This window comes from Ctenopharyngodon idella, chromosome 15 (genome assembly GCF_019924925.1).
Source record: "Ctenopharyngodon idella isolate HZGC_01 chromosome 15, HZGC01, whole genome shotgun sequence".
Lineage (NCBI taxonomy): Eukaryota > Metazoa > Chordata > Actinopteri > Cypriniformes > Xenocyprididae > Ctenopharyngodon > Ctenopharyngodon idella.
The window spans coordinates 3391078-3415481 of record NC_067234.1 but is presented as its reverse complement, the minus strand read 5'-3'; the positions used below and the strand labels follow the sequence as shown (position 1 = coordinate 3415481).

Sequence of the window (24404 nt, the reverse complement as noted above, 5' to 3'; positions counted from 1 at the left end):
AACTTATTGGGTTCTCAGAGGACGTCAAGTTATCAAAAGGCACCAGAGACAATGCACGGAATGTAGGAAATGGCGTGGCAAGCCCGTTGTACCAAAAATGGCAGACCTGCCAGCTTCCCATCTGAGGATTAACCAGCCTCCATTCTGGTCGACAGGGGTGGACTGTTTTGGCCCCTACATGGTTAAAATTGGCAGACGGCAAGAAAAGAGATGGGGCATAATATTTAAATGTCTCACTACAAGATGCGTACATCTCGACTTGTTATGTAGCATGGATGCGGATTCCTTTTTATTAGCCCTTAGACGCTTCATAACAAGGAGAGGAAAGCCCTTTGAGCTCATCTGCGACAGAGGCACCAACTTCAGAGGGGGAGAGCGTGAGCTTTCTGAAGCCTTTGCCGAAATGAAACCATCCTTTCAAGAACAACTAGCAAAACAAAAGATTGCCTTTCAATTCAATTCACCTCATGCACCGCATTTCGGTGGAGCATGGGAGAGGGAAATTAAATCTGTTAAGTCTTCACTCCAAGTTGTTCTAAAAGATCAGACTGTCCCAGAGGAGGTCCTCATTACAGTGTTGACTGAAGTGGAAGGTATCCTAAATTCAAAACCACTGGGGTACGTGTCCTCTGATATAGCGGATCCAGACCCTATTACACCCAAATTGTTGCATATGGGGCGGCGGGACGCTTCCCTACCTCAGGCTGTGTATGGGCCCAGTAATCTACTGGGACGGCGTCGCTACAGACACAGTCAAGTGATTGCCGATCACTTCTGGACTCAGTTCCTCAGAAACTACCTACCCAGTCTTCAACTTCGACAGAAGTGGCAGGACATCACATCAAACCTAGCAGCCGATCAGGTTGTATTGATTGCGGACTATCAACTTCCCAGAGCCCAGTGGCCAGTCGGTAAGGTAACCAGAATCCTACCAAGCGACGACGGTGCCATAAGAGCTGCAGAAGTGGACATCAAGGGCAAAACATATGTTCGCCCTGTTGCTAAACTTATTGTGTTACCCGAAATGCCTAAAGATTAGCTTGTAGCAACAGTAGTAGAGTTGGGACATTTTGTGAAATTACAAATTTCCTATGTAAATTTGTGGGGCGGCTGTTCAAAATTCCCTATTCTGTCACTAGAGGGCAGCACAATATTATACATTATACTGTAGGAATTCCCTTATCACGCATGCGCGAGTTATACTTGTTCAGACTTGTTCGGACAGCAGCGTGCAGAAGCCGAGTTATACGGAGTTCCTTGACTTTATTCCTTAAAAATCTGCTTTTCCTTGTGTGGTATTGCTGTGCGTTGATAACTCCAAAGCACATTGATGTGCATAGCCACACAATAAATATTAGATCAACCACATTCACTCTGGAGTAGCTGCAGTTCTTTCTGACTGAAGAATTAGGCCAGTGGTGTCCCAACCATCTCACAGGCTGAATGAAAATGTAAAATGTGACTCTTCCATCTAGATAATGGTATTCTGTTTTTATTGTTATTTTTATTTTTTATGCATTCCATTTTTATTTTTATGTATTTGTTTCCTTTTTATGTAAAGCACTTTGAATTACCATTGTGTATGAAATGTGTTAAATAAAATTGCCTTGCCTTGCCTAATCGACTCTCTGACAGTAGGTGGCGGTGGAACAGAAGAAATAAAGCCGTTTCCCTGGTAACCTCTGTACACAAAGCAGCTGTGCTGATAACAACGCATTCAAATAGCTCGAAAGATTTTTTACCTCTCTTATAAAAATGAACCATGGTTTTACTACAAATAAAACAAAATGGTTATTGTAGTTAACCGTGGTAACCACAAATTAACCATGGTTTTGCTACACTATAGTTTATGGTATTTGTTGTAAAATTATTGTTATACAAATAGCAGCCTATCAATCCGACAAAAAAAATAAAATAAAAATAAATAAATACTTACACACTTTTAACCATGCAATGCAAACTATTTGCAATATGTTATTTTGCTAACTTTTTATACATGCAAATAAAACTAGTGAATAATACAAATTTAAAAAATAATCTCAGTGGGATGTGTTTTATACAACTTAGTGTAACATTTAAACAGTTCCGTGGCTTGTTTCGAACAATTTACATTGGCGAAATGGAGCAAAAACAGGCAATATTCTGTCTAAAATATAAGTCACTCAAAACTTCTTGTTTTTTGAACTGTTGTATAAAATCTATATTTATATTATGCATTTAGATTATGCATTAAACATGATATAGCCCAATCTTGAACATGATTAACAATGGACTGGTAACTAAGGTTCTGATTTGAACAACAATAATAAGATTCATCCTGAAAAATCAGAGCTGTAATAACTATCCAAAAATGATATAATTCAAGAAAATCTTTCCATTCCAATTTGCAACTCCAGTGAGCTGTTAACAACTGGATTGCTGAGTCAGTGATTTGAATTTGTGAACTGACTGAGTTGGATTTCTGAATGAATAATTCTAATAGATTCAGTTTTTCTATTTCTTTTCTTTGTGCAGAGAATGTGACCAATGCAACAACCCAGACAGAAGCCTTATCAAGCATTGAAATCTTCAATATATTCATATATTTTGTCACCTTCGTTCTGGGTATCGTTGGAAATGGGCTCGTCATATTTGTGACTGGCTACAAAATGAAGATGACCGTCAACTCCATTTGGTTTCTCAACTTGGCGATTGCACACTTCATCTTCACCTTAGTGATCATCCTCTACATTGTTTCCGCCTTTAACAAGATGGCTTGGCACTTCGGTGACTTCATGTGCAAGTTTGTCAGCTTTGTGGCGGTGCTATACATGTTTGCCAGCATTTTTTTGCTCACCGCTATCAGTCTCGATGGATGTCAGTTCACTTGGATGATTGTTTGGGCTCAAAACAAGCAAACTCTGGTCAAAGCCTGGATCATCTGTGCACTCGTGTGGGTTTTATCCATCCTCTGCAGCATTCCCTTTGTCATCAACCGCTTGGAAAAAGATAACCAATGCACGTATAATACCTTGAGTATCTTCAGGTCTCTGGTCATATATAGGTTTATAGTGGGTTTTCTCATCCCCTTCCTGATCATTGCATCTTCACACATTGCTATCGGAGTGCGGGCCAGACGTCTCAAAAGAGGAAAGAAGCCCTCTTTCTGGGTCATTATATCTGTGATCATGGCCTTTTTCATATGCTGGTTTCCTTTTCATGTTCAACAGCTGTGTACTATAATTGCATATGAGAATAATTGGAGTGACTTTAAAAAAGTAATAAATGACATAGGACCTTTCGTAAACTGCCTGGTTCATCTCAACAGCTGTCTGAACCCCATTCTCTATGTGTTCTTGTGTGAGGAGTTTAGGAAGAGGCTTAAACAGTCTCTGCTGCACTGTACACCCAGATAGTACTACTAACTTATAAAGACTGAATATGCTGCAATTAAAGTCTGTTAAATCATTGATGCAACTTACATTTTCTGACAGAGGAGTTTAGTTTTATTTTTGTGTAGCTCAACATTTTTGAGTAAACCCTTGTCTTAAATTATTATTTTTAAGTTTACTGAGCAATATAAAGTGATGTCATCCATGACACGTTGCTGATGTTACCGACGTTATCAGAAGAGTCCATTCAACATTAAACTGAGTTGCAGCAGATTTCAAGTTTCCAGCATGCTTTGTGTCACACTCTGTAAGGGGGAATAAATGTTGGAATTAAGTGTTATTTTGTGTGTTTTTGCACAAGATTAATACAGGGGAAGATGTCTTTTTGTTTAATGTTCTGATATTTTGGTATGTAAAGGTGTTTCTGTGATGTTGAAGTTTTGTAGGGTTACCATCATGGTGAAGAGTAGTGCCTGTAGTTAGGTCGAGAATAGGTTGTGAAATGTCAAGACTATAAATACTGCATGTTGTTTAACAGTTCATGCAAGTAAATAATGATAGTCTCTTTGATGATTACATTAGTGCATACTAGTGTGATGTTGCTAACTAACATTTATCTGTAAAGATTAGGTGTTAATATATTCAATATTTCAATTAAACTGTAATTATTTAATTTGTATAGTATAAAATAATCTTTGAGTTGTTTGTTGTAATATTTTGAGTATTCTGAACTTATTGGGTTTTACAACCACTGAATCAAAATAATTGAAAAATAAGAAACATTATGTATGGTAAACAATAGTTTTAAGTACAGTGGACTTAAACATTAAATAAAAGTAAAATAAAAAAACTCAATTGTCTCACTCAATTGTTATTTATAATTATTCTTTACTTAAAAGATATGAGTTGCTTTGCTTACATTTTTTGAGGTAATCGGTGTCTACAATAATTTTGAGTACTCTTAACTTACCGGGTTTTACAGTGTGCTTGTGCTGGAGACAGCCTTTGCTAAAGAATATCTGGCTTTCTGATCATCTCGCCCTTCCACTTGTTCTGGCCTCTCAGAATCACAGGGTCTCAAGACGAACAACACAACCATCTCGTCAACAAACGAGGACAACAGAACGAGCTTTTAGAAAATCAGTCCTGAAGATATTCATTCCTTGTATTAGACTGAAGTGGTCCGATAAAGCATATTAACAAGCTCTCCACTTTGCTCCAATGCGAGATCAGCAGAGGTCCAAAGCCATATTTAGCCATATTTTTTATGCTTTTTGTGGGAAACATACAAATGTTTTTTTGTGTACTTGACTCTGCTTGTTTAAGTGTCGAACATGTCAACATGTCGAATCGGCCGAAAAAAAAGCCGACGAGGACCAACTTCAGCCGACGGTGCGGAACACACTGAGAAAACTTAGTCGGCCGACCGTCAGCTTGGTGTGTTCCGGGCTTTAAACCTACCATGATTTTTTTTTACAACTAATCATGTTTTAAAGGGCAGCTCCAGCACTGGCTATATTATATGGGTGTTCTATTATTGTAATGAAGAATAAAATAAAATACAGAAGCATAAATCCATCTATCCATCCATCACCACATGATCAGAGCTAATTATTTTCCATGACTTACACTGTGAAAGAAGAAACCTGGGTTCCTTGTGCAAGAGTAGTGTTTACCAACCCTGAACCATAAGCACTATAAATCATCAAGTCTGATGTGTGTTTCTGTAGTAAAATAAAAAATGCATTGAGAATTGCCAGTACTGAAATACAGTTCCTCTTAAGGCAAATGCAGGTGTTGAAAGAAAATAAAAACCAGACATATCTCGCGTCATATCTCAAAGGTCGCACTTTTTCAGTCAACATTGGCAAACACAACTGATCTTCAACACTGATCACATGTGGTGTTCCACAAGCCTCCATTCTGAGTCTTCTGCTTTTCTCTCTATACATGCTTCCTCTTAGCTCTATCTTTCAGAAATATGATGTCTCCTATCACTGCTGACAATACACAATTTTATCTTCCTGTCAAGTCCAGCAATGGAAATTCCATTTTAAATTTTATTTCTTGCCTGGAGGAAGATAAAATGTGATTGTCTGAAAATTTCCTAAAGCTAAATGGGGACAAAACTGAGGCCATTGCTTTTGGATCTTCATTGCGTGTTGTTAATATTGAAAACCAATTAGGTTCCCTGTCTTTGACACTGCACAACAGAGATAAGAACCTAGGTGTTATTTTTGATTTTGACTTATTATTCGATAAGCAGATAAATTCTGTTGTCAAAGGAAGCTTCTTTCATCTCCGGTCCATCGCCAAATTAAAACAGCTCCTTTCAAAGAAAGACCTAGAAGTAGTGATCCATGCAATTATTACATCCCGGCTTGATTACTGCAATTCATTATATACAGGTCTACCTCATTCCTCCATACGTCGTTTGCAATTGGTCCAAAATGCAGCAGAATCACTCCTGTTCTCACTTCCTTACATTGGCTACCAGTCAGATACAGAGGTTCAAGATTCAAGGTTCTGCTGTATGTTTATAAAGCTTTGCATGGGCTAACACCACAGTACATTGTTGAACTCCTTCGACCTTTTTCTGTTCCAAGATCTCTCCATCGACGTAACCAATTGCTTCTTTCTATTCTTCGGTCCCGCTTAAAGACAAAGGGTGACTGAGCTTTTGCAGTTGCGGCTCCTAGGCTGTGGAATGGCCTCCAGTTGTTGTGAGATCCTCCCCCACATTGGACACTTTTAAATCTAGCTTGAAGACTCATTTATTTATGTTATAATACTTATTTAGCTTATGATGTTGCCTTAGTTATATAGGGGATTTTAGTTGTTTATGGCTTATCTACATGTTTTATTTTTATCTTGTTTTCTTTTATCTTGTCAAAACTGTTTAAAATTGTACTTAAAAAAGAATAAAATGTCATCAGCATGTGCTAGTGGTAAACAAAACACTATGTTGAATCACACTTTGGCAGTTGTACTTTTTATATGTGCTGAAAATAAAAAGGAAGCGGCGAAAGAAGAAGGGAAAAGAGCTTGAGGTAAGCAGTTTTAAGTTTTAGCACCATGGCGCGTTGATTTCATGTCGCATTTTTATTGGCTGGTCAGTAGACAAGTCGTAGCAGCAAACACACTGTGCGTTGATCATGCTGAATTTCTGACACTGTCAGAAAATGATTGTAGGCTATCTTTGGTCGCAAGACCGGGAAAACAGCCGTCTTTGAACCTCTCTCGCTGTACGACATAGGACCACCGATTAAGAGCCACGATCAAAGAAATCACCACGATTGTTTCACGATGGCAATCTTTCGTCTGGGACAGCCAAAAATCGTGCAGTGTATCCCGGGCTTTAGCCTTAAAATGAATTGAGTGTTATAGGGGATGATATGTAGTCAAGTCAAGTCATCTTCATTTATATAGCGCTTTTCACAATAGGCTACATATTGTTTCAAAGCAGCTTCACAGTGGCAATAGGAAAATTCTTATCGAGCTAAAGTTGGTTTTTGATTGAATCACTTTCGTTATAAAAACTGTTATTTATTTACATTATAGGGGCCGCTTAAATGACACATTTCCAACTGAAAACCGAATACCTTTAATGCATTCTTTTCATTAATTTACGTGTTTAGTCTAGGGTGACCACCCGTCCTGCATTTTGCGGGACATAGTCCCGAAATTGGGAGCTTTGTCCCGCGTCCCGCAAGATGTAAGTAGTGTCCCGCATTTCAGTTATGTCTGTATTATTATTTTTCATCCCTGAAATTGCAATACACAGTAAGAAATATAAAAAATGTGACGCATTTAAAAATCTATTTGTGTAGCCGTCATGTACTAGCTATTAAAATAACCAACCAACGCAATCATAGAGAGAGGTTTTCCTGCTGATGACAACTGAGTGGACAGAGCAAAGGAATAGCTAAGTGCGGGCCTCAGCAAAGTCGGTAAACACAGCTACACCAGCAAGGATTTCATCTCACATATTGGATAAGAACCACAAGAGATGCTCAAAGCTGCCCAAATTAAAGCATGTAATCATCCATCCTGATGGCAAATATTTCCAACGAACATGCACCGATTCCGTGGATGCTCGAGCGCCACCCACGGAAGTGGTCGAGCAACACGAGATATTGTCCATTCATTTTAACCAATGCAAAAATTGATTGCAACTTTCAGACATGACTTTCTTCTCACGTCAATAGTTCATTTAAGGGCGCTTCTATTGCGTTATTATACTGATAAATGTCGAGAGCGCATTATTGGTGGGAGGGCCAGGATCTGGTCCTGGAATGAGATTTCTACTGGCCCTCCAACCACCCACAACCCACCTTTCACTCATCACCCAGGAATTCGCAATAATGCAATGACCATTACAGGGAGCCCAGTTTACCTTGAAACACCATTCATTGTCAATACTGTGGATAATCACTTTTTTATAACCTAAACAGGCAACGTAACCTGGGAGATTCAAAATACGGTAAATAACAGCATGAGCAACATATAACTTAATTTTCTTTTTCTTAAGACAATGCTCACAATTAATATTAGCAGTTGTTTTGCTTTTTTTTTTCTGAAAAAAAAAAAAAAAGAGTAAGATTAATATATATTTACTTTTCACAAAATCTGAATGTCCTGCACCAATGGCGGCCATGTTGGATTTAGGTCAGGCAGGCTGACCAGGGAGATACAACTCATAAAATCCAAACTACATCAAATATTTCAAAAATTCCTTTGGATATGTTTTACTTAAGTCCAGATGTTATAAAAAGTGGCATGAAATGATTTTTTGCTGATCATTTTCCAATCTTGCCTGTTTAAGGGTTAAATTTCTGTCTATGGAGGAGTCAGATACCTCTCGGATTTCATCAAAAATATCTTGATTTATGTTACAAAGATGAACGAAGGTCTTACAGGTATGGAACGACATGAGGGTGGGTGAGTAATTAATGACTGAATTTTTATTTTTGGTTGAACAAAGTATTTTTATGCTCTTGCTGTATCTGGTTCTTGCTGGAGGCCTCCTTCCACCTAAAACACATGTGTCACGCATGTGACTGAAGATAAGAGGTGAGGTGCCTGCTGCAGTGTCTACAGACTGAAAAAGAAAAAGATCTTGCAAATTTCAAAATCACATATGTTGCTTCCCTAGAGCCAGGGTTGTAACATAATAGGGGCTCATCCAATTTTGTTGGTAAAAAAAAAAAAAACCTTTTTCCCCTTTGATACTGGGACTTTTTGGGGGAACTCCCTTTGATTGAGATCTTTTAGCAAGTATGGTTGTTTGAGTATTTTTGTATATATGCATGAGTTTGCCCAGTTAGGTAGGGTGAGAGTTCCAGCTGTGTTGAAGATTCAATCCTTCTCTCGGTTCACTCATTTTTGGTATTTTTCCTTTTTAATTTTCAAGGTTATTCTGGGTGGAGACTTGTTCTTTGTCAAGGGGTAAGCAGTTCGCAACTGTGTGACTGTTGATTATATGACCTACAGTTTTTGCTTTTAAAGTCGCCTTGTGTCTGGTACACCTCAGAAGATAGATAGGGGTTAGAAAATGATAGGCAGGTATATGTGTGTCTCTCGTGTGTCTCTCACTTTACTTTTTTTGAGGAACTGAAAGGGGAATACATAAGTTAGGTGAATTAAACATTTTTGAGGGACTTCTGTGTTTATTTGGTCCATGATCCTAACTTTAGTTTGTTAGCAGCTTTTGTGTGAAGTTCCTTTGTGGACTTTAGTGTAGACCAGGGGTGTCAAACTCATTTTAGACTGAGGGCCGGATGAAAAAAAAAAAAAAAAAAAATGTAACCATGTGTGGGCCGATTTATTCATTTATTTTTTTAACCTTAGTGAGCTGACAGTTACATTAATATTAACCATACAAACTACACATTAATTTGCAAGAAAAAACACACTGCTCTTTGAGAACTGCATTTGTTTTTACTGCGAAAAGACTTTATTAGATTTTTAAAATAATGTTTTATTTAATATTTTTTATTTATTTATTTTAATTTTTTATGGCCAATTCCAATTTTTTTGGGAGCAAATTTGATACCGGTTGCCAATGTTTTTCTTTTATTTATTTATTATTTTAATTTATTTGTTGTTTATTTGTTCTATAACAGGCCAAACTGGCCTTAAACCAAAAATATGTGTAGGCATTTAGTATACAGGCACCACTGCATTTTGAACATGAGCAGTTGTTTTTGATATTAGATTGTATAATTTCAAGATTTACAGAAAAAAAACCCAGCATGGTCTGACTTTATAGCTTTGTGAAATTATGCTACATAACACACCTGCACAAAACAAAAATAGTAGACCGACTGAATGAAAATGCAAATTCACTCTCTAACAGTAGGTGGCGCTTGTGGAACAGCAGCGATATAGCGTTTCCTCGGTTACCGCTGTACACAAAGCAGCGCTGCACTTATAAAATAGGCTACTTATATGGAGATCAAAACTTTTCAGTTCCCTTCTAAGTTAGATTCATATAAAACCCAATTCAATATTTATATTTTTCTTCCTATATTTCACAAACAGTGAGCTTAGCCTGGTACAGTATTTGCTCTGCTGGCGCTTCTGTGTTCTTCTCTTTGCGTCCGTATTCAGCATGTGGCTGTGTTAACATCAGACTTTGTAATATTTCCACACAAATGACAGTTTGGGAAATGGTTGCAAAGCAGTTTGTTTGCAAGTCCAGAATAAATATTGTAAAAAAATTTTTTTTTTTTTTTTCTGTGAAAATTTGTGATCATTCTGCATAATTTACTAAAATGCTAAACTTTCTTTCTTTCTTTCTTTCTTTCTTTCTTTCTTTCTTTATGTCCCCTAGGGGCAATTGGTTTCACAGCAAGACCAGCATACAAAAGACAATTCACAATACAGTATTAATTACATTTAAAAACACAAGACAACAACAGGCTCAAACAACAATCTACGTCCACATACTCCCCACATGCCAGAATTTATCAAAGAAATAGCAGTAGGAATAAATGAATGTTTATACCTGTTACTCCTGATGGGAGGTAACTGTTAATATAGATTGAGCTTTTCTAACTACCTGGCGATTATACAGATCAGTAGGATGACTCTAAAATCTCCTAAAAACTCCTAAAATCTTACTGCTAGCGTTAACTATTTTCACCAATGCAGTCTTCGCCTTCACACTCAGACTGCCATACCAGCATAACATAGCAAATGTTAAAACCGACTCAATATAAGTCATCAGGGATCTATCAATGTTAAACTTGGATAGTCTCCGTAAACAGTACAGACGTTGCTGGCCCCTTTTACAAATCTTCTCCACATTGACATTAAAATTCAGCTTGTTGTCAATCACACATCCCAAACATGTATATGATTCCACAACCTCAACCTCCTGATCTTCAATAATTGTTCTCTTTATATCAATTTGATTACGCCTAAAATCAATATGCATATCTTTCGTTTTTAACACATTTATTTGCAAGAATGCATTGTCACACCACTGAACAAAATCTTCTACCACAGGGCCATGGTCGTTTTCATCAGCATGGAGGAGGCTGACAATAGCTGAAACATCTGCAAATTTTACAATAAATCTATTATCATGCCTGCTCCTGCAATCATCAGTGTATAAAATATACAGGAGTGGAGAAAGCACACATCTCTGAGGGGACCCTGTGGATGAAGACAGTACCTCTGACAAACACCCATTTACCCTTACTCTTTGGATTCGATCAGTTAAAAAGTCAAGGATCCAACCAATGATACAAAAATCAAAACCAAAGCTTAAAAGTTTCTCTAATAAAATATGAGGTTGAATTGTATTAAAAGCAGATGAGAAATCAATGAATAAAATTCTAGCATGAGTCTTAGTTCCCTCTAAATGCTTAAGAACCAAATTCAACAGGGTGGCCGTAGCATCCTCTACCCCACGCCTGGCCCTATAAGCAAACTGAAGGGGATCGAGAGAATCTTCTACCATCAGAAGGAGCTCTTTTTTCAACAATCTCTCAAAACTCTTCATTACTAATGAGGTCAGCGCAACTGGCCTAAAATCATTTAGTTCTGCTGGATGATTATTTTTAGCCACTGGGATGACTGTAGAGGTTTTCCATAATCTCGGCACCTTCTGTTGAGTAAGGGACAATTTAAAAAAATATAATAAAAAATTGCTCTGCACAGGAGATAAGCAGCTGACCTTCAATATTATCAGGGCCCGGGCTTTTCCTGGCTTTTGAACGTTTAAACACGTTAATAACATCCTGTTCTGCAAAAGGGATAGATCTATTACCAATTAAATTATTTTTCTGCTCACAAAGAATATCCTCAAAATCATGAGTATCAAACCTTACATAAAATTCACTGAATGCTTGTGCAAGCTGAAAATCATCTCTATACCCTTCCAATACTACGTTAGAATCTCTTTTAGGCTTTATCCCAATGATGGTTTTCATGCCATCCAAGGCTCAGCCCAGATAAATTCTTAAATTCCGTTCTATCTTCTCTTTATAATGCAGCTTTGCCTTATTTATCTCCAATTTCACTTCCTTTTTTAGCTGATTCAACTCCAAAAGATTTCCTTTCTGAAATGCTCGCTGTCTTTCTTTAAGCAGAACCTTTAGTGATTTAGTTATCCATGGTTTGTTATTTGGATACACCTTTACAGACCTTTCAGGAATAATGTTATCAACACAACAGGACACATAACAGCTGACAACATCAGTAAGTTCATCTATATCAGCACTGGCAAAACTGGCAGGAAAATAAAATTTTGAGTTGCAGCATTACTACTCAGTGTTCTGTTTTGTGGTCTTAATGTTGCATGTGAATTGTGCAACAAATTTTGCTGACAAAGCCTTTAAAACTACCAGCTGTAATTTGAGCTGTAGACAGCAAAAAAAAAAAAAAAAAGTTTTTAAAAGTACTCTTGTTTATTACAGTTTAACTAAAAGCATCATTTTGTATTATATTACTCAGTAAAACATACATACATCATGCATTTTATACATAAAGTGTCTTTCTTTAACAGTTTTCTTTCTCTTTTCTTTGTTCAGCGACTGCCACCCAGACAGAAGCCCACTTTGCATGGGCTAGCACCACAGTACATTGTCGAACTCCTTCTACCTTATTCTGTTCCAAGATCTTTCTGTTCATGTAACCAATTGCTTCTTTCTGTTCCTTGGTCCTGCTTAAAGATGAAGGGTGACCGAGCTTTTGCAGTTGCGGCTCCTAGGCTGTGGAATGTGCTTCCAGTTGTTGTGAGATCCTCCCCTACATTGGACACTTTTAAATCTAGCTTGAAGACTCATTTATTCTCTTTAGCTTATGGTGTTGCCTTAGTTATATAGGGCATTTTAGTTGTTTATGGCTTATCTGCATGTTTTATTTTTATCTTATGAATTATTTTTTGTTTTCTTTTATCTTGTCAAAACGGTTTAAAATTGTACAGCACTTTGGTACAACACACGTTGTTTTTAAATGTGCTTTATAAATAAACAAACTTGAACTTGAGACAACATAAATGCTGTCTTACAACTGATTGCTCAAAGAGACATTTAATGTCTTAAACAGTTAAAAAAAATACAGGTCAATAAACATCAAATTTATATTGAAATGTGAGATAATAACTAGAATTATATCTCTAGTAAATCATGGAATAAAAATGGTTTATTTCCTCAGAATGAGCCGAACGTCTGAATGTCCCACTAATGAGCCATGACATGAATAGATTGTTTCAGTACAAAGTGTCTGTCTGTTTTAAGGCTTGTTCGACTTGATGCAGCGCCGCACAGACCGATCGGCGGCTGACTTGAAGCAATGCATGCCGGTAAGAAATTTTATCCGACTTGAGACAGCGCCGACGCCATGTGACTGTGACGTATGGCTTCAAAGTACCGTGAGAGCGATTCAAGATCAGCCATCTGAGTCAGCCAGTGCAGTCCTCAAGAGGAGCTGCACAAGCTCTGATGACGACACAGCTGTTTCACGATTGGCCGGATTCAACGATCACGTGTGTTTCGTGTTTATTGTCATGCCTTCAGTTCCACTAATGCTCACAAATCTGTATTTTTATAACATTTAAAGCTCTTTTCATGTAGTCGCGATGTTATATTGTGTCGTGTTTATCAAAATAAAACTGATAAAAAACGTAGACCCCTACATTGGTATTTAAATAATATATGCTTATGTTGAACTTTATTCTTGTAAAAACAGACGCTGTAAGCAGTACATAAAGTATTGAATTGAAAATGTCTCTGAAAGGTCAGTGTATTAGTCAAATATTGCATTTATTTCACTTCAGCTGTGATAAAGTATGCAAACGCAGCGTGAGCGTCACTATGAGAAGCAGAAAGTGTCCGACTTCATGTCTCCGTTTTTCGGAATATTCCTATCTGGTGAGTTGGAGCGAGTCCTCGCTCAAGGCCTACTTTCGGATAGGACTGGATAGTGGGTTATATCAATTCCTGTATCCTGGTCATTATAATTTGCCTCTAATCGATTTCATTAATTTTGTCCTCTGGCTATACAATTCTGATTTTATGGTTGAAGTTAAAGAGGATGATAGCACTTATCCAATCCTATCCCGAAAGAGTTTGGCCACTCCAGCTCACCCCAATCCTGCAACCAAATCCTCCACATCCCTTAACATCGGGAGCCACTCCAGAATTTACTCCAGCCCCAGAGTCCATCCCAGAGCCACATCGCAAGATGGCCGCCATCCCTGAGCCTCGTCGCAAGATGGCCGCTGCCATGCCTGAGCCCTTGGTCAAGTTGGCCACCTCACTTGTGCCTTTAGGCCTTTTAGAGGAGTATGAGGGGATGACCCGGAGCCCAGAGATGGTTCCAGCCCCTGAGTCCGCTCCAGTGTCTTCTCCAGCCCCTGAGTCCGCTCCAGTGTCTTCTCCAGCCCCTGAATCCGCTCCAGTGCCTTCTCCAGCCCCTGAGTTTGCTCCAGTGCCTTCTCCAGCCCCTGAGTTCCCTCCAGTGTTTTCACCAGCCCTTGAATCTGCTCCAGTGTCGTCTTCTGCCCCTGAGTTCGCTTCAGTGTCTTCTCCAGCCCCTGAATCTGCTCCAGTGCCTTCTCCAGCCCCTGAGTTCCCTCCAGTGTCTTCACCAGCCCTTGAATCTGCTCCAGTGTCGTCTTCTGCCCCTGAGTTCGCTTCAGTGTCTTCTCCAGCCCCTGAATCTGCTCCAGTGTCTACCTCAGCCTGTGGCCAGAGTCCAGTGATGGCTTCAGCCCCTGACCAGAGTCTAGTGACAGCTCCAGACTCCGCTCCAGTCCCCGAGTCAGCTCCAGACTCCGCTCCAGTCCCTGAGCCCGCTCAAGAGTTAGCTTCAATCCCTGAACCTGCTCCAGACTCCTATACCCGTAGCCAGATTGGCCAAGCCGGGGGTCCGCCATGGCGCCTGAACTGAATATGAATAATAGTTATAGCTTTTTAATCTACTCTATAATCCTCCCCAGATGAAAGCCATGGCCAGGATCAAATGGGAGAGGCTGCAGCTGATGCAGCGAGAGCAGGGAAAAAAGGTGTGATCATTCTTAAATCTGATGTTCAGAACTTCAGAGTCCTTAATTTGACAGTGTTAGGTGATAATGTATTACCTGTAATCTTGATTGCAAAATCACATTATTAAAATTAAGCACTTGCAAATTTATTACTCTTAAAGTCTAAAGTCTTATTTGTTTAATAAGATGGTTAATACAGTTGTAGGAAGAGGATTTCACAGAATGTTAGACGGTACAAATTTTGAAAGACAAAAAAAAAAAAAAAAATATTATTGTATCCATGGCTTATTTGCCAAAACAAAAGTCTTAGCTGCTCCATTTGTCAGAAGGTAAAGACATCTGGGCCAGAGACAGGTTCTGGACACATGCATGTCTCTGAGGAATGGGCCAAAGTAAAAGTGGTGCCTTCATGGTCAACTAAAAATGCACAACAGCAGTCACTGCGTAAAAAAAAAAAAAAAAAAAAAAAATACACAGACACAGAACATCAGAACATCACTGAGATGATGAGGGAACATTTTCTGAGGACTGACAGAGTTTTCCGCACGGTTTACAAAATTGTCAAATCAGGAAGACCTTTCTCTGATCTGCCAACTGACATTGACCTGCTAGTCCTAAATGGAATAGACATGGGAATAATTTTACACTCAAGTCTTGTGCAAAAATTACTCAGCACATAGCTTGTGAAATGAGAAAAGCAGTGATTGGCAAGGGTCCTTGAGAGTGAAACAAAGTTTTCCATTCAGATCTGTGCTGTGCAAGAAATCTGTGCTGATCATCTATATTAGAGCAAGTTTAGATGGCGATGACATACTTTTTAGATTTAGTGGAACTTGCAGCTACAAATGCAGAGGAAATTTATTAAGCACTTATGAAAAGTCTCAGGTTATGCATGTAACAATGGTTCCCTGAGAACAGGGAATGAGACACTGCATCTTAACGCATATGGGGAAGATACCTGGTCTCCGGTACAGGAGGCACAGAGAGCGGTAGAACTGAAGCTCTTTAAAGGAGTGTCATTGACAAATCATATGAGAACTGACAGAGACATCAATCAGCAGCTTTTATTTGAAGCATTAGCTAAAAGTCTAGAGAGGAGAATGGGTTTTCTGTCTGGTTATCAGAGCAAAGAACAATATGAGAGTTTTCTAAACAACATCAAAGCACTGGATCCCTCTAGCTGGCCAGAAGAGTGTGATGTCTGTTATGCTGAGAATGAAGTACAAGAACTATGCTTCCTTTTCCAACTTCACAATAGCAAGGAAATTCAGAGAGGCATGAGGGAATACATTAAAAATATTAAGACCGCTGGCAAATGCATACCACCGAAAGAACTGAAACCCCTCTTGCAGACGATACACACAGTGGATATTTCCACAGCGGAGTGTGAGCGTGGCTTTAGCCAGATGAACATTTTAAATAACACAGCGAGATCAAGCCTAGAGTTTCAAATCCTTTCAGCTCTTCTCTTTATCAAGTGTGTTGGTCCTCCACTGGAGAAGTTTTCTCCAAGACTTTATGTTAGGTCCTGGATTCAGAAAAGCCACTGCTTAGCTGACAATTGCAGGGCACGGACCAGAAAATCTGAGCAACAAGTTCATGGCTATGAACCACTGTGGAAAATATTGTAATGTAGTGGCATATTTTCACAGAAGCTGTTCTAAAAAACATTTTTGTTTTGCTTCAAATGATGCCTCTGTCATGCTTGGAAGTTTATGACTATGAACCATTGTGGAAAAAATATTGTAATGTAGTGTAAGTTAAAGTTCAATACTGACAATTGCATGTTTAAATGCATGTGTATTTGTTTTAATGGCAAAATATAAGGCTTATATTTTGTAAATAAAAATGTGCGTAAAAATTAGACACATTTTGCAATCATTATGTAAGGTTAGACCCTCGCTGCCACCCGCAGCACCCCCAAGCCCCACCAAAGAAATACTTGACCATACCATCCCCCTTGAATTTTTTTTTTTTTACAATTCGACCACTGGTGTTAGGGGATAAGTAAAGAAACATGTACTGACCAGTTTACAATCAACTTGCATTACTTATTATTTACTTATTATTTGCGGAGACAACTGGTAAGATTATTAACCTTTTCACTATTTTTTTAGTTTAAATGTTTAGCATGTTTAACAGTTTCTGCATTGTTTTTATTCATTTACACTTAGTATTTCTCACATTTACTTCCTTGATGCTTTCCAGATGAATTAAGTGGACTATAATTTGTTTCTTTAACAGTCCTTAAACATCACCTGAAACACCCTATGTATGTTGAAAACTGTTTCAGTTCAGCTTCAAATGTTAAAAAATGCTCTTTTAGATATAGAGTTTAGCTAAAAATATTTTGGTTAATATTTTTTTTTGTGTGTGTGTATTTTTTGCAGCCTCTTCAACAAAAATAGTCAAAATGAGTAAGTTGGCCTACAGCTGTTGTTCTTACCAGAATGATATAGCAATTTCAATGAACAACATTTTGAAATATCCTGTTGCAATTCTCCGCATTGCTAATGAAATAGGCTAGATCAGGGGTGTCCAAACTGCGGCCCGGGGATGAATTTCAAACGGCCCGCAGCTTCTCTATTAAAATATATTATATGTGGCCCGCCATAAATAATTTACAAATCGTCAGTTTCACAATGTCAACACAAGGTGGCAGTACTACATTTTAGGCCAGGGAAACATTAACGCACCAAAAGCTGAACGAAACAGGGCTACTTGTGCGCACCGAGCAGGGCACAACTCACGAGCTCACAAATGTGTTTGTTTAGTTGCTGAAAGTCTCAGGTACAAGCTGCAAATCTCTCTGTGATTTAATTCAGTTTAAAGTCAGTTGAAACAGCGCTGACTTAATCAACAACACTAACGTGCAAATCAGGAGAAACATTGAGCCGAACCAGTTAATACTTTTCAACCAACAATTCAACAACATTTATCATGGATTTACTGTGGTTTACTGTAACCGTGGTATTTTGTCAGAAATGTAGGTTAATATCTCATTTTATTTAATTTTTAATGTAGACATGTATTAAATGTAATAAAGGCCAAATTACAGACTATTTTTTGTCATTCCCATTTATATTAAATGTGTTTATAGACTAAATGCCATAAAGCCATTCTAGATATAAAAACAAAATGATTACTTTTTACCATGTAGCTAGTGAGGTGCCACGTGTGCTTTTACCTGTGGTGATCTAATTAGAGTACTTTTTAATTTAAATAAGAATAGAGTTCTAACTCAGTAATATTTAAATTTCACCCGCTAAAAACAAGGTTGTTAAGTTTTACAGATATTGTTTGCGTATTAAATTTACATCTGTCCTATCTCAAGGTACTCTACTATCAGCTCAAGCTTTTGTCAAATCTGTCATGTTTTCAAGAAGCAAAACACGTAATATATATATATATATATATATATATATATATATATTAGAAAAGGAAACGGCCCCCAGATGTGTCCACAACTTCGAATCTGGCCCCCTTTTAAAAACGTTTGGACACCCCTGGGCTAGATAAACAATGAACATGCATAGTTGTTTTTGTGTTTCTAGCCATTGTTCTTTTTCTTTTTACTTCAGACCAAACTGTAGCCTCATCTAATATGACGACATCAACCAGCAATGCAGATGTCACAATGAGTTCCTTAAGGAAAATAAATATTTTCCTCCACTGTATAATAGCCTATGTGTGTTTGGTATTGTTGGCAATGGACTGGTCATGTACATCACAGGCCTCAAAATGAAAAGCACTGTCAATACCATCTGTCAATACCAAGCGCTTTCCATTTCTGCACAACAAACGCGGTGCATACATGGCATTCAGAAACTAGAAACATACAAGAGGCTGGTAGTGTACCGTTTTGTGGTGGGTTTTCTCTTCCCGTTTGTCATAATCTCCGCTTCATATGTGGCGATCGGAGTACGAGTTAAGCGCCTATGGAAAAACAATAAACTAAAACCCTTCCGTATTATCTTGACTGTAATCCTGGCCTTCGTCTGCTGGCTTCCCTTTTATGTTCACAAATTCCTTGAAGTGTGGTTGCGTGAAATGAATGCGACAAACCCATCAATCGAGCTGACCAGCTTCAAGAAGGTTTTCGACCAGATAGGGCTCTTCATAATCGGTCGAGCCTACTTGAACAGCTGCCTGAATCCCTTCTTGTACGTATTCATGTGTGAAGATTTTCAGAAAAAGCTCAAGCAGTCTTTAGTAATGTTGTTCGAGAGTGCATTCGCAGAGGAACACCTGGCCCTTCTCTAACAACATTCCCAATCCAAACGCAAATCTCAATTGCAGAGTGGAACAGGAATAGAAATGGATGATGAAAGCTGATGTGCCAACAACAAAAAATTATAGATTTTCTGTGCCATAAATGTATATATAGCCGAAATGCATGCCTTAATAACAACCACAAATTGGTAATTGTATTGTGTAGGCCTATTTGTAACAGTTATGTTCTGTGTGTGGACTCTTATGTTGTTTTTCCCTGTTCCATTTCTCGACCTGTTCCTGTTCTTGTTGTTAGATGGTTTCTATAGTTACTCATTAGTCAGTTCCCCTGAGTCTTGTCTGCTAAATAGAATCCTTTTTATAAGGTTTCATAAAGAACCATGCTTTAAAAGAACAATTGTTTATTTTCATTAATATCGTGTCGTGTGAGCGGAGATAGAGTGACGAGCTGTCACGAGCATGCGCAGCTTTTGTGTAGAGATCGTCTGCAAGCTATCATGGTCAGCTATCGCATACACCAATTGAATCACTATAATGAATATAGCGTATAGTGAATGACTAATAATGAATTTATGAATTCACTACATTCGTATTGTTTACATTATATGCACTTAGGCGCCTATTGCCAACAAAACAGACATTTGATGCAGTTTTACTCACCACCTGCGGTTCTGACTCATGACCGGGATCATTATCACTGTGACCGCGCCATCTTTCAGTTTCAAACGATCTGTAAATCCAGTGTAGAACTGGGCCTTGTTTATGAAACCATAAGCGCCGATACTGAGGGCTCGAGCAGCCACGGAAAAACACAAGATATTCTCCATTCATTTTAACCAATAAAAAAGTGATTGAAACTATCAGTTTCTATGGTTATTTTAATAACAAATATCGAGAGCGCATCAATGTAATGCTTGAGCAAAAATCTCTCAGCTCCACTGGGTTCAAGCAAGGTTATCTTTCCCTCACAACCAAAAACACACTTCTTTCGTGACATTGTTGACTTCGTGGTCTAAAAACAAAGTGACAAATCTTTCTCGAGCAAGTCCTGTGCAGCGCTGCTGATGACTTCCGTAAAGCCAAACGAAGCGCGTTGATGGGCGTGCTCTTGCTCTCTCGCTCTGTTCGACGTGTGCACGCACTCTTCTGAAAGAAGTGCCCGTGCAAGGAATTCCGACCTTTCTGATGTCACACAGGCACATTGAAAAAAAGAGTATTTTTGGCACAGAAATATTCCGTCATACGTCCAACTTGTGTATTGAAACTTTGGCCATGTTTAGCATGAGAATCCAACTCTTTTACAGTGTAAATGCATGAAATAGCATTATACCCCCTTTTAACTGAACAGAGCTGGTCACACCTACATGTTCTGTAAAAAGAAAAAGATATGATTGGTAGGAAACCAGTTATAATTTGAAAGTTAAAATTTACAGAGATTTTAAGAAAGAAATTATTTACCTGTTGAGATTGTACAGTCTGTGGTTGAGTTCCAGAAAACCAGTAATGATGTGGCTTTGACAGTTACAGATTTGAAAGACAAAAAGGAGGGAATAAAGAACCCTAAACTCTAACATGAAGAACCATTTAAGCATATAAAGGGTTCTTCAGGACCATATGGTTCTTATTATGTGTAAAGAACCTTTAAAGAACCATCGTTTTTTTTAGAGTGATAGCCACCTGTGGTTCTTAGAATGATGGCAAATTTCAGCAATTCTTGCTAATGTGATATCTTGATAAACAATGAACATGAACACTTGTCTTTGTGTGTTTCTAGTCATTAATGTTTCCTTTTTACTTCAATCCAAACATAGCCTACTATTTTTGTGACTTCAGTTTAATCACTGAAACATAATTTTATAATTCAATTCACATTGGCACTGTTATCCAAAATATTACAGGGATATATATTTTTAATCAGTTCATACAGTTGAATTGAATTCTAGCACCATGCTCTATGTTTGAGCTACAGGAACATTCTGTGGCAGGAAAGGTTTTGCTGTACATGCCCACTTCTCACTGTGATGCCATATACATCTGTAATCATTTCATCAAGTCTGCTGAAGGCCACTATCAGTACAGCAAATCAATCTATGGATGTAGTGCAGGGTTTGCTGTCTGGTATAAAACCAACAATCTGTCAGCAACACTGAGAAGACCAAGATCAAGACTCAAGATCAAGAAGCATTTTTTGACATTTTTTTAAACACCTCTCAGGGTGTAGTAAATGCAAAACTATTTAAGATACAGTCAATGCACTGTGCCTGCTTAAACCAAACCAATCAAATCATATATAATATAATATAATACACTGCCCTGCCAAAAAAGGCACTGTTTGGATTTTAATAGGCAAACACTTAAGAGTCTATGAATGGATCATTATTGCAGTGATTATTATGTTTCTAGCATATGTTTGGCAATGGTTCTTTTAACCCTTAAAGATGGAGTGTGTAGCTTTTTCATTTCTTAAACAACCATGTAGGAAGACACATCATATTCCAGGATGACAATGTCAAGATTCACCAGGGTTAAAATTGTGAAAGAATTAGCACCTCTGAGCCCAGACCTTAATTTCACTGAAAGTCTTTGGGATGTGCTGGAGTAGACTTTACAGAGTGTTCACCTCTTGCATTGTCAATACAAGATCTTGATTGATGCACCTCTTGATGGAAATAACATCATAACATTTATTTCCATCAAGAGGTGCATCATTTTTTGGTCAAGATCTTGTATTGATAATGCAAGAGGTGAGCATTCTGTAAAGTCTACTCCAGCACATCCCAAAAACTTACACTTAGGTTAAGGTCAGTGCCAATTCATGTGTGAAAATGATTTTTCATGCTCCCTCCCAACAATTATTTCACAATTTGAGCCTGATGAATCTTGACATTGTAATCCTAGAATATGGCCATGAAACATCTTTACATGGTTACAATACATGGTTGTTTAAGAAATAAAAAGCTACACACTCCATCAATTAGGGTTAAAAGAACCGTTGCCAAACATATAACATGCTAGAAAATAATCACTATAATAATCACTGTAATAATGATCCATCCATAGATTCTTAAGTATTTGCCTATTAAAATCCAAACAGCACGATTTTTCAGCTGGGCAGTGTATAATAAATATAATATAATATAATATAATATAATAACAAGATTCAATAAAATCAAGAAAGACGACCGGGTCGGCTTTGACTGAAACTGATTTTATTTTCAAAAATAAACACAATAGAACATAAATCCATGCTTCTTGCACTCTCAATCACTCAGTTTTGCTCAGTGGATCGTCACGCTCTCCCAACCTTTCCAATAAAGAGTCCAGCACCACGAGTCTGCAGTCTGTCCCTCTCCATGCTTCTCCTTTCCCAGGTGGCTTTTTATGGTCTCTTAATTCCAGTTACTGAAACAAGACACAGGTGTTTATCATTTGCATTTGACCCACTTACTCACCGCCTGTCTCCTGACTCTCTCTCCTGTCACAGACCCTGCTGGACCACGCCCCTCTTGCCACAATATAATAACATTTAAACTAATCTCATGAATACATTTGCCACAATTTAAAAATGTAATATATATTTTTTAAAAAACAAACAAACTTGTTTTCACCGATTGAACATGCTGAATCGGAATTAGAATGTTTGATAAGTGACGTGCTGTAATCTGGTGACTGTCGCTGTTGATCTGTGTCTGTCAGTGCAGTGTGAATTGGCCTTTTCCACCATTACACTGCAAAAACATTAAAGAGAAAGTTCCCCCTAAAATGAAAATGAAGTCATTATTTACTCACCCTGGTTTTGTTCTAATGCTGTATGCCCTTCTTTCTTTTTCAGACCACAAAAGGAGAATTTTCAAAAAATGTCCAGCTCGCGCTCATCCATATAATGGCAGTGAACAGCGACCAGCATCAAGCTTTTTAAAAAATAAGACACAAAAGTATCAGAATTATCCTGTGCAAAGATGTCATTTGGTGAAATGACAGTCAGAACGACATTTGACAGATGTGAATGTGATAACTTTTTGTTGCAATGAACATGGAAAAAAGTACATGGATTGTATTTCATGTCACATTTTAGTTAATCTTGATTTCTTACAACTTATGTGCTTTACCTGGGCGAGTGGCGCGAACACACAGTTGAGTACGGAAGACCAACAGCCAAGGTCAGGGTTTTCATTAAAATAATACATTAAATTCCGATTTGTTTTTCACAAAAAAAAAAAAAAAAAAATAGATTCGTTTTTCATCGTATACCCCCCAAAAATTTGAATGTTCTGCACGTGTCACATGGGATCATTCTGTGATACTTTTGTGTCTTTTTTTTTTTTTTTTTTTTTTAAAAGCTTGATGCTAGTCTCTATTTACTGCCGTTATATGGACGAACGCGAGTGGGACATTTTTTTTTTTTTTCACATTCTCCTTTTGTGATCTGAAAAAGAAAAAAGGGCATATGGCATTAGAACAACACCAGGGTGAGTAAATAATGACTAAATTTTCATTTTATAGTGAACTATTCCTTTAAAAAGTCTTGAGTTTGGTACTGCTGATAAGTGAATTTTCAATATTTAGTATATTTTCAAAACTCAGCCAATTTTGTGACTTCATTTCTTTGATTCACAATGGTGATCACGTTTTTCACAATTCGTAATATCTTCTCACTAAAAAATCAATGTTGATGAAGTGACTGATTGCCACAGTAATGGCCACATAAATGTTTAGTAGTATGAACAGACTCATACATGACATTGACAAAATATTTATTTTATGATGAAATCAGACAGCAGAAATGATGTGAAGTACTTTTTTATGTTAAATATCCTTATCAAAAAAGAAAGTATTTTTTTCCACTCCTGTTGACGTGTTTCATTTTGTTGATGCTTCAGAATATTTGCATATGAGTTTTGTAAACAATAACAAAAAAGTTTTATTTTAGGCATTTTGGTGTGTGCATGCAAAAATGATGTTGCACATGAAACACCACAATGTTAAGATGATGCATCCGATACAGACCCAAAAGCAGCCCTCACCTGTTTTCTCTTTCTTTTTTCGTTGTTTAGAAAACACAAGTTTTGGACCTGAAAACTTGACCGGGGGCACAACAAACCACTATGCAGCCTGAGTCCTTAAGCTTTGGGATCTTTTATATATGCATTTTCACTGCCACATTTGTAGTTGGTTTAATTGGAAACAGGCTTGTCATATTTCTGACTGGCTGCAGAATGAAGAATGAATACTCTCAACTTGGCAATTGCAGACTTGAAACTCATTTTTTTATTAACGACTACACCCACCCCACCCATTCATGA

General features: G+C 37.8%; 1 protein-coding gene across 2 annotated transcripts in view; it reads left to right on the top strand.

Moving 5' to 3' along the window:
- The window catches only part of LOC127496312 (C3a anaphylatoxin chemotactic receptor-like), a 154368-nt gene that overhangs the window by 18202 nt on the left and 111762 nt on the right, over window positions 1–24404 (top strand). The window contains exon 2 of one of the 2 annotated variants that reach the window (XM_051864209.1): window positions 2515–4226. The exons of the other annotated variant lie outside the window; for it this stretch is intronic. Coding sequence (XP_051720169.1) covers window positions 2515–3395 — 881 coding nt within the window. The 3' untranslated portion in view covers window positions 3396–4226. Of the gene's footprint in view, window positions 1–2514; window positions 4227–24404 lie in introns of those variants that run through there. 2 annotated transcript variants of the gene reach the window in all.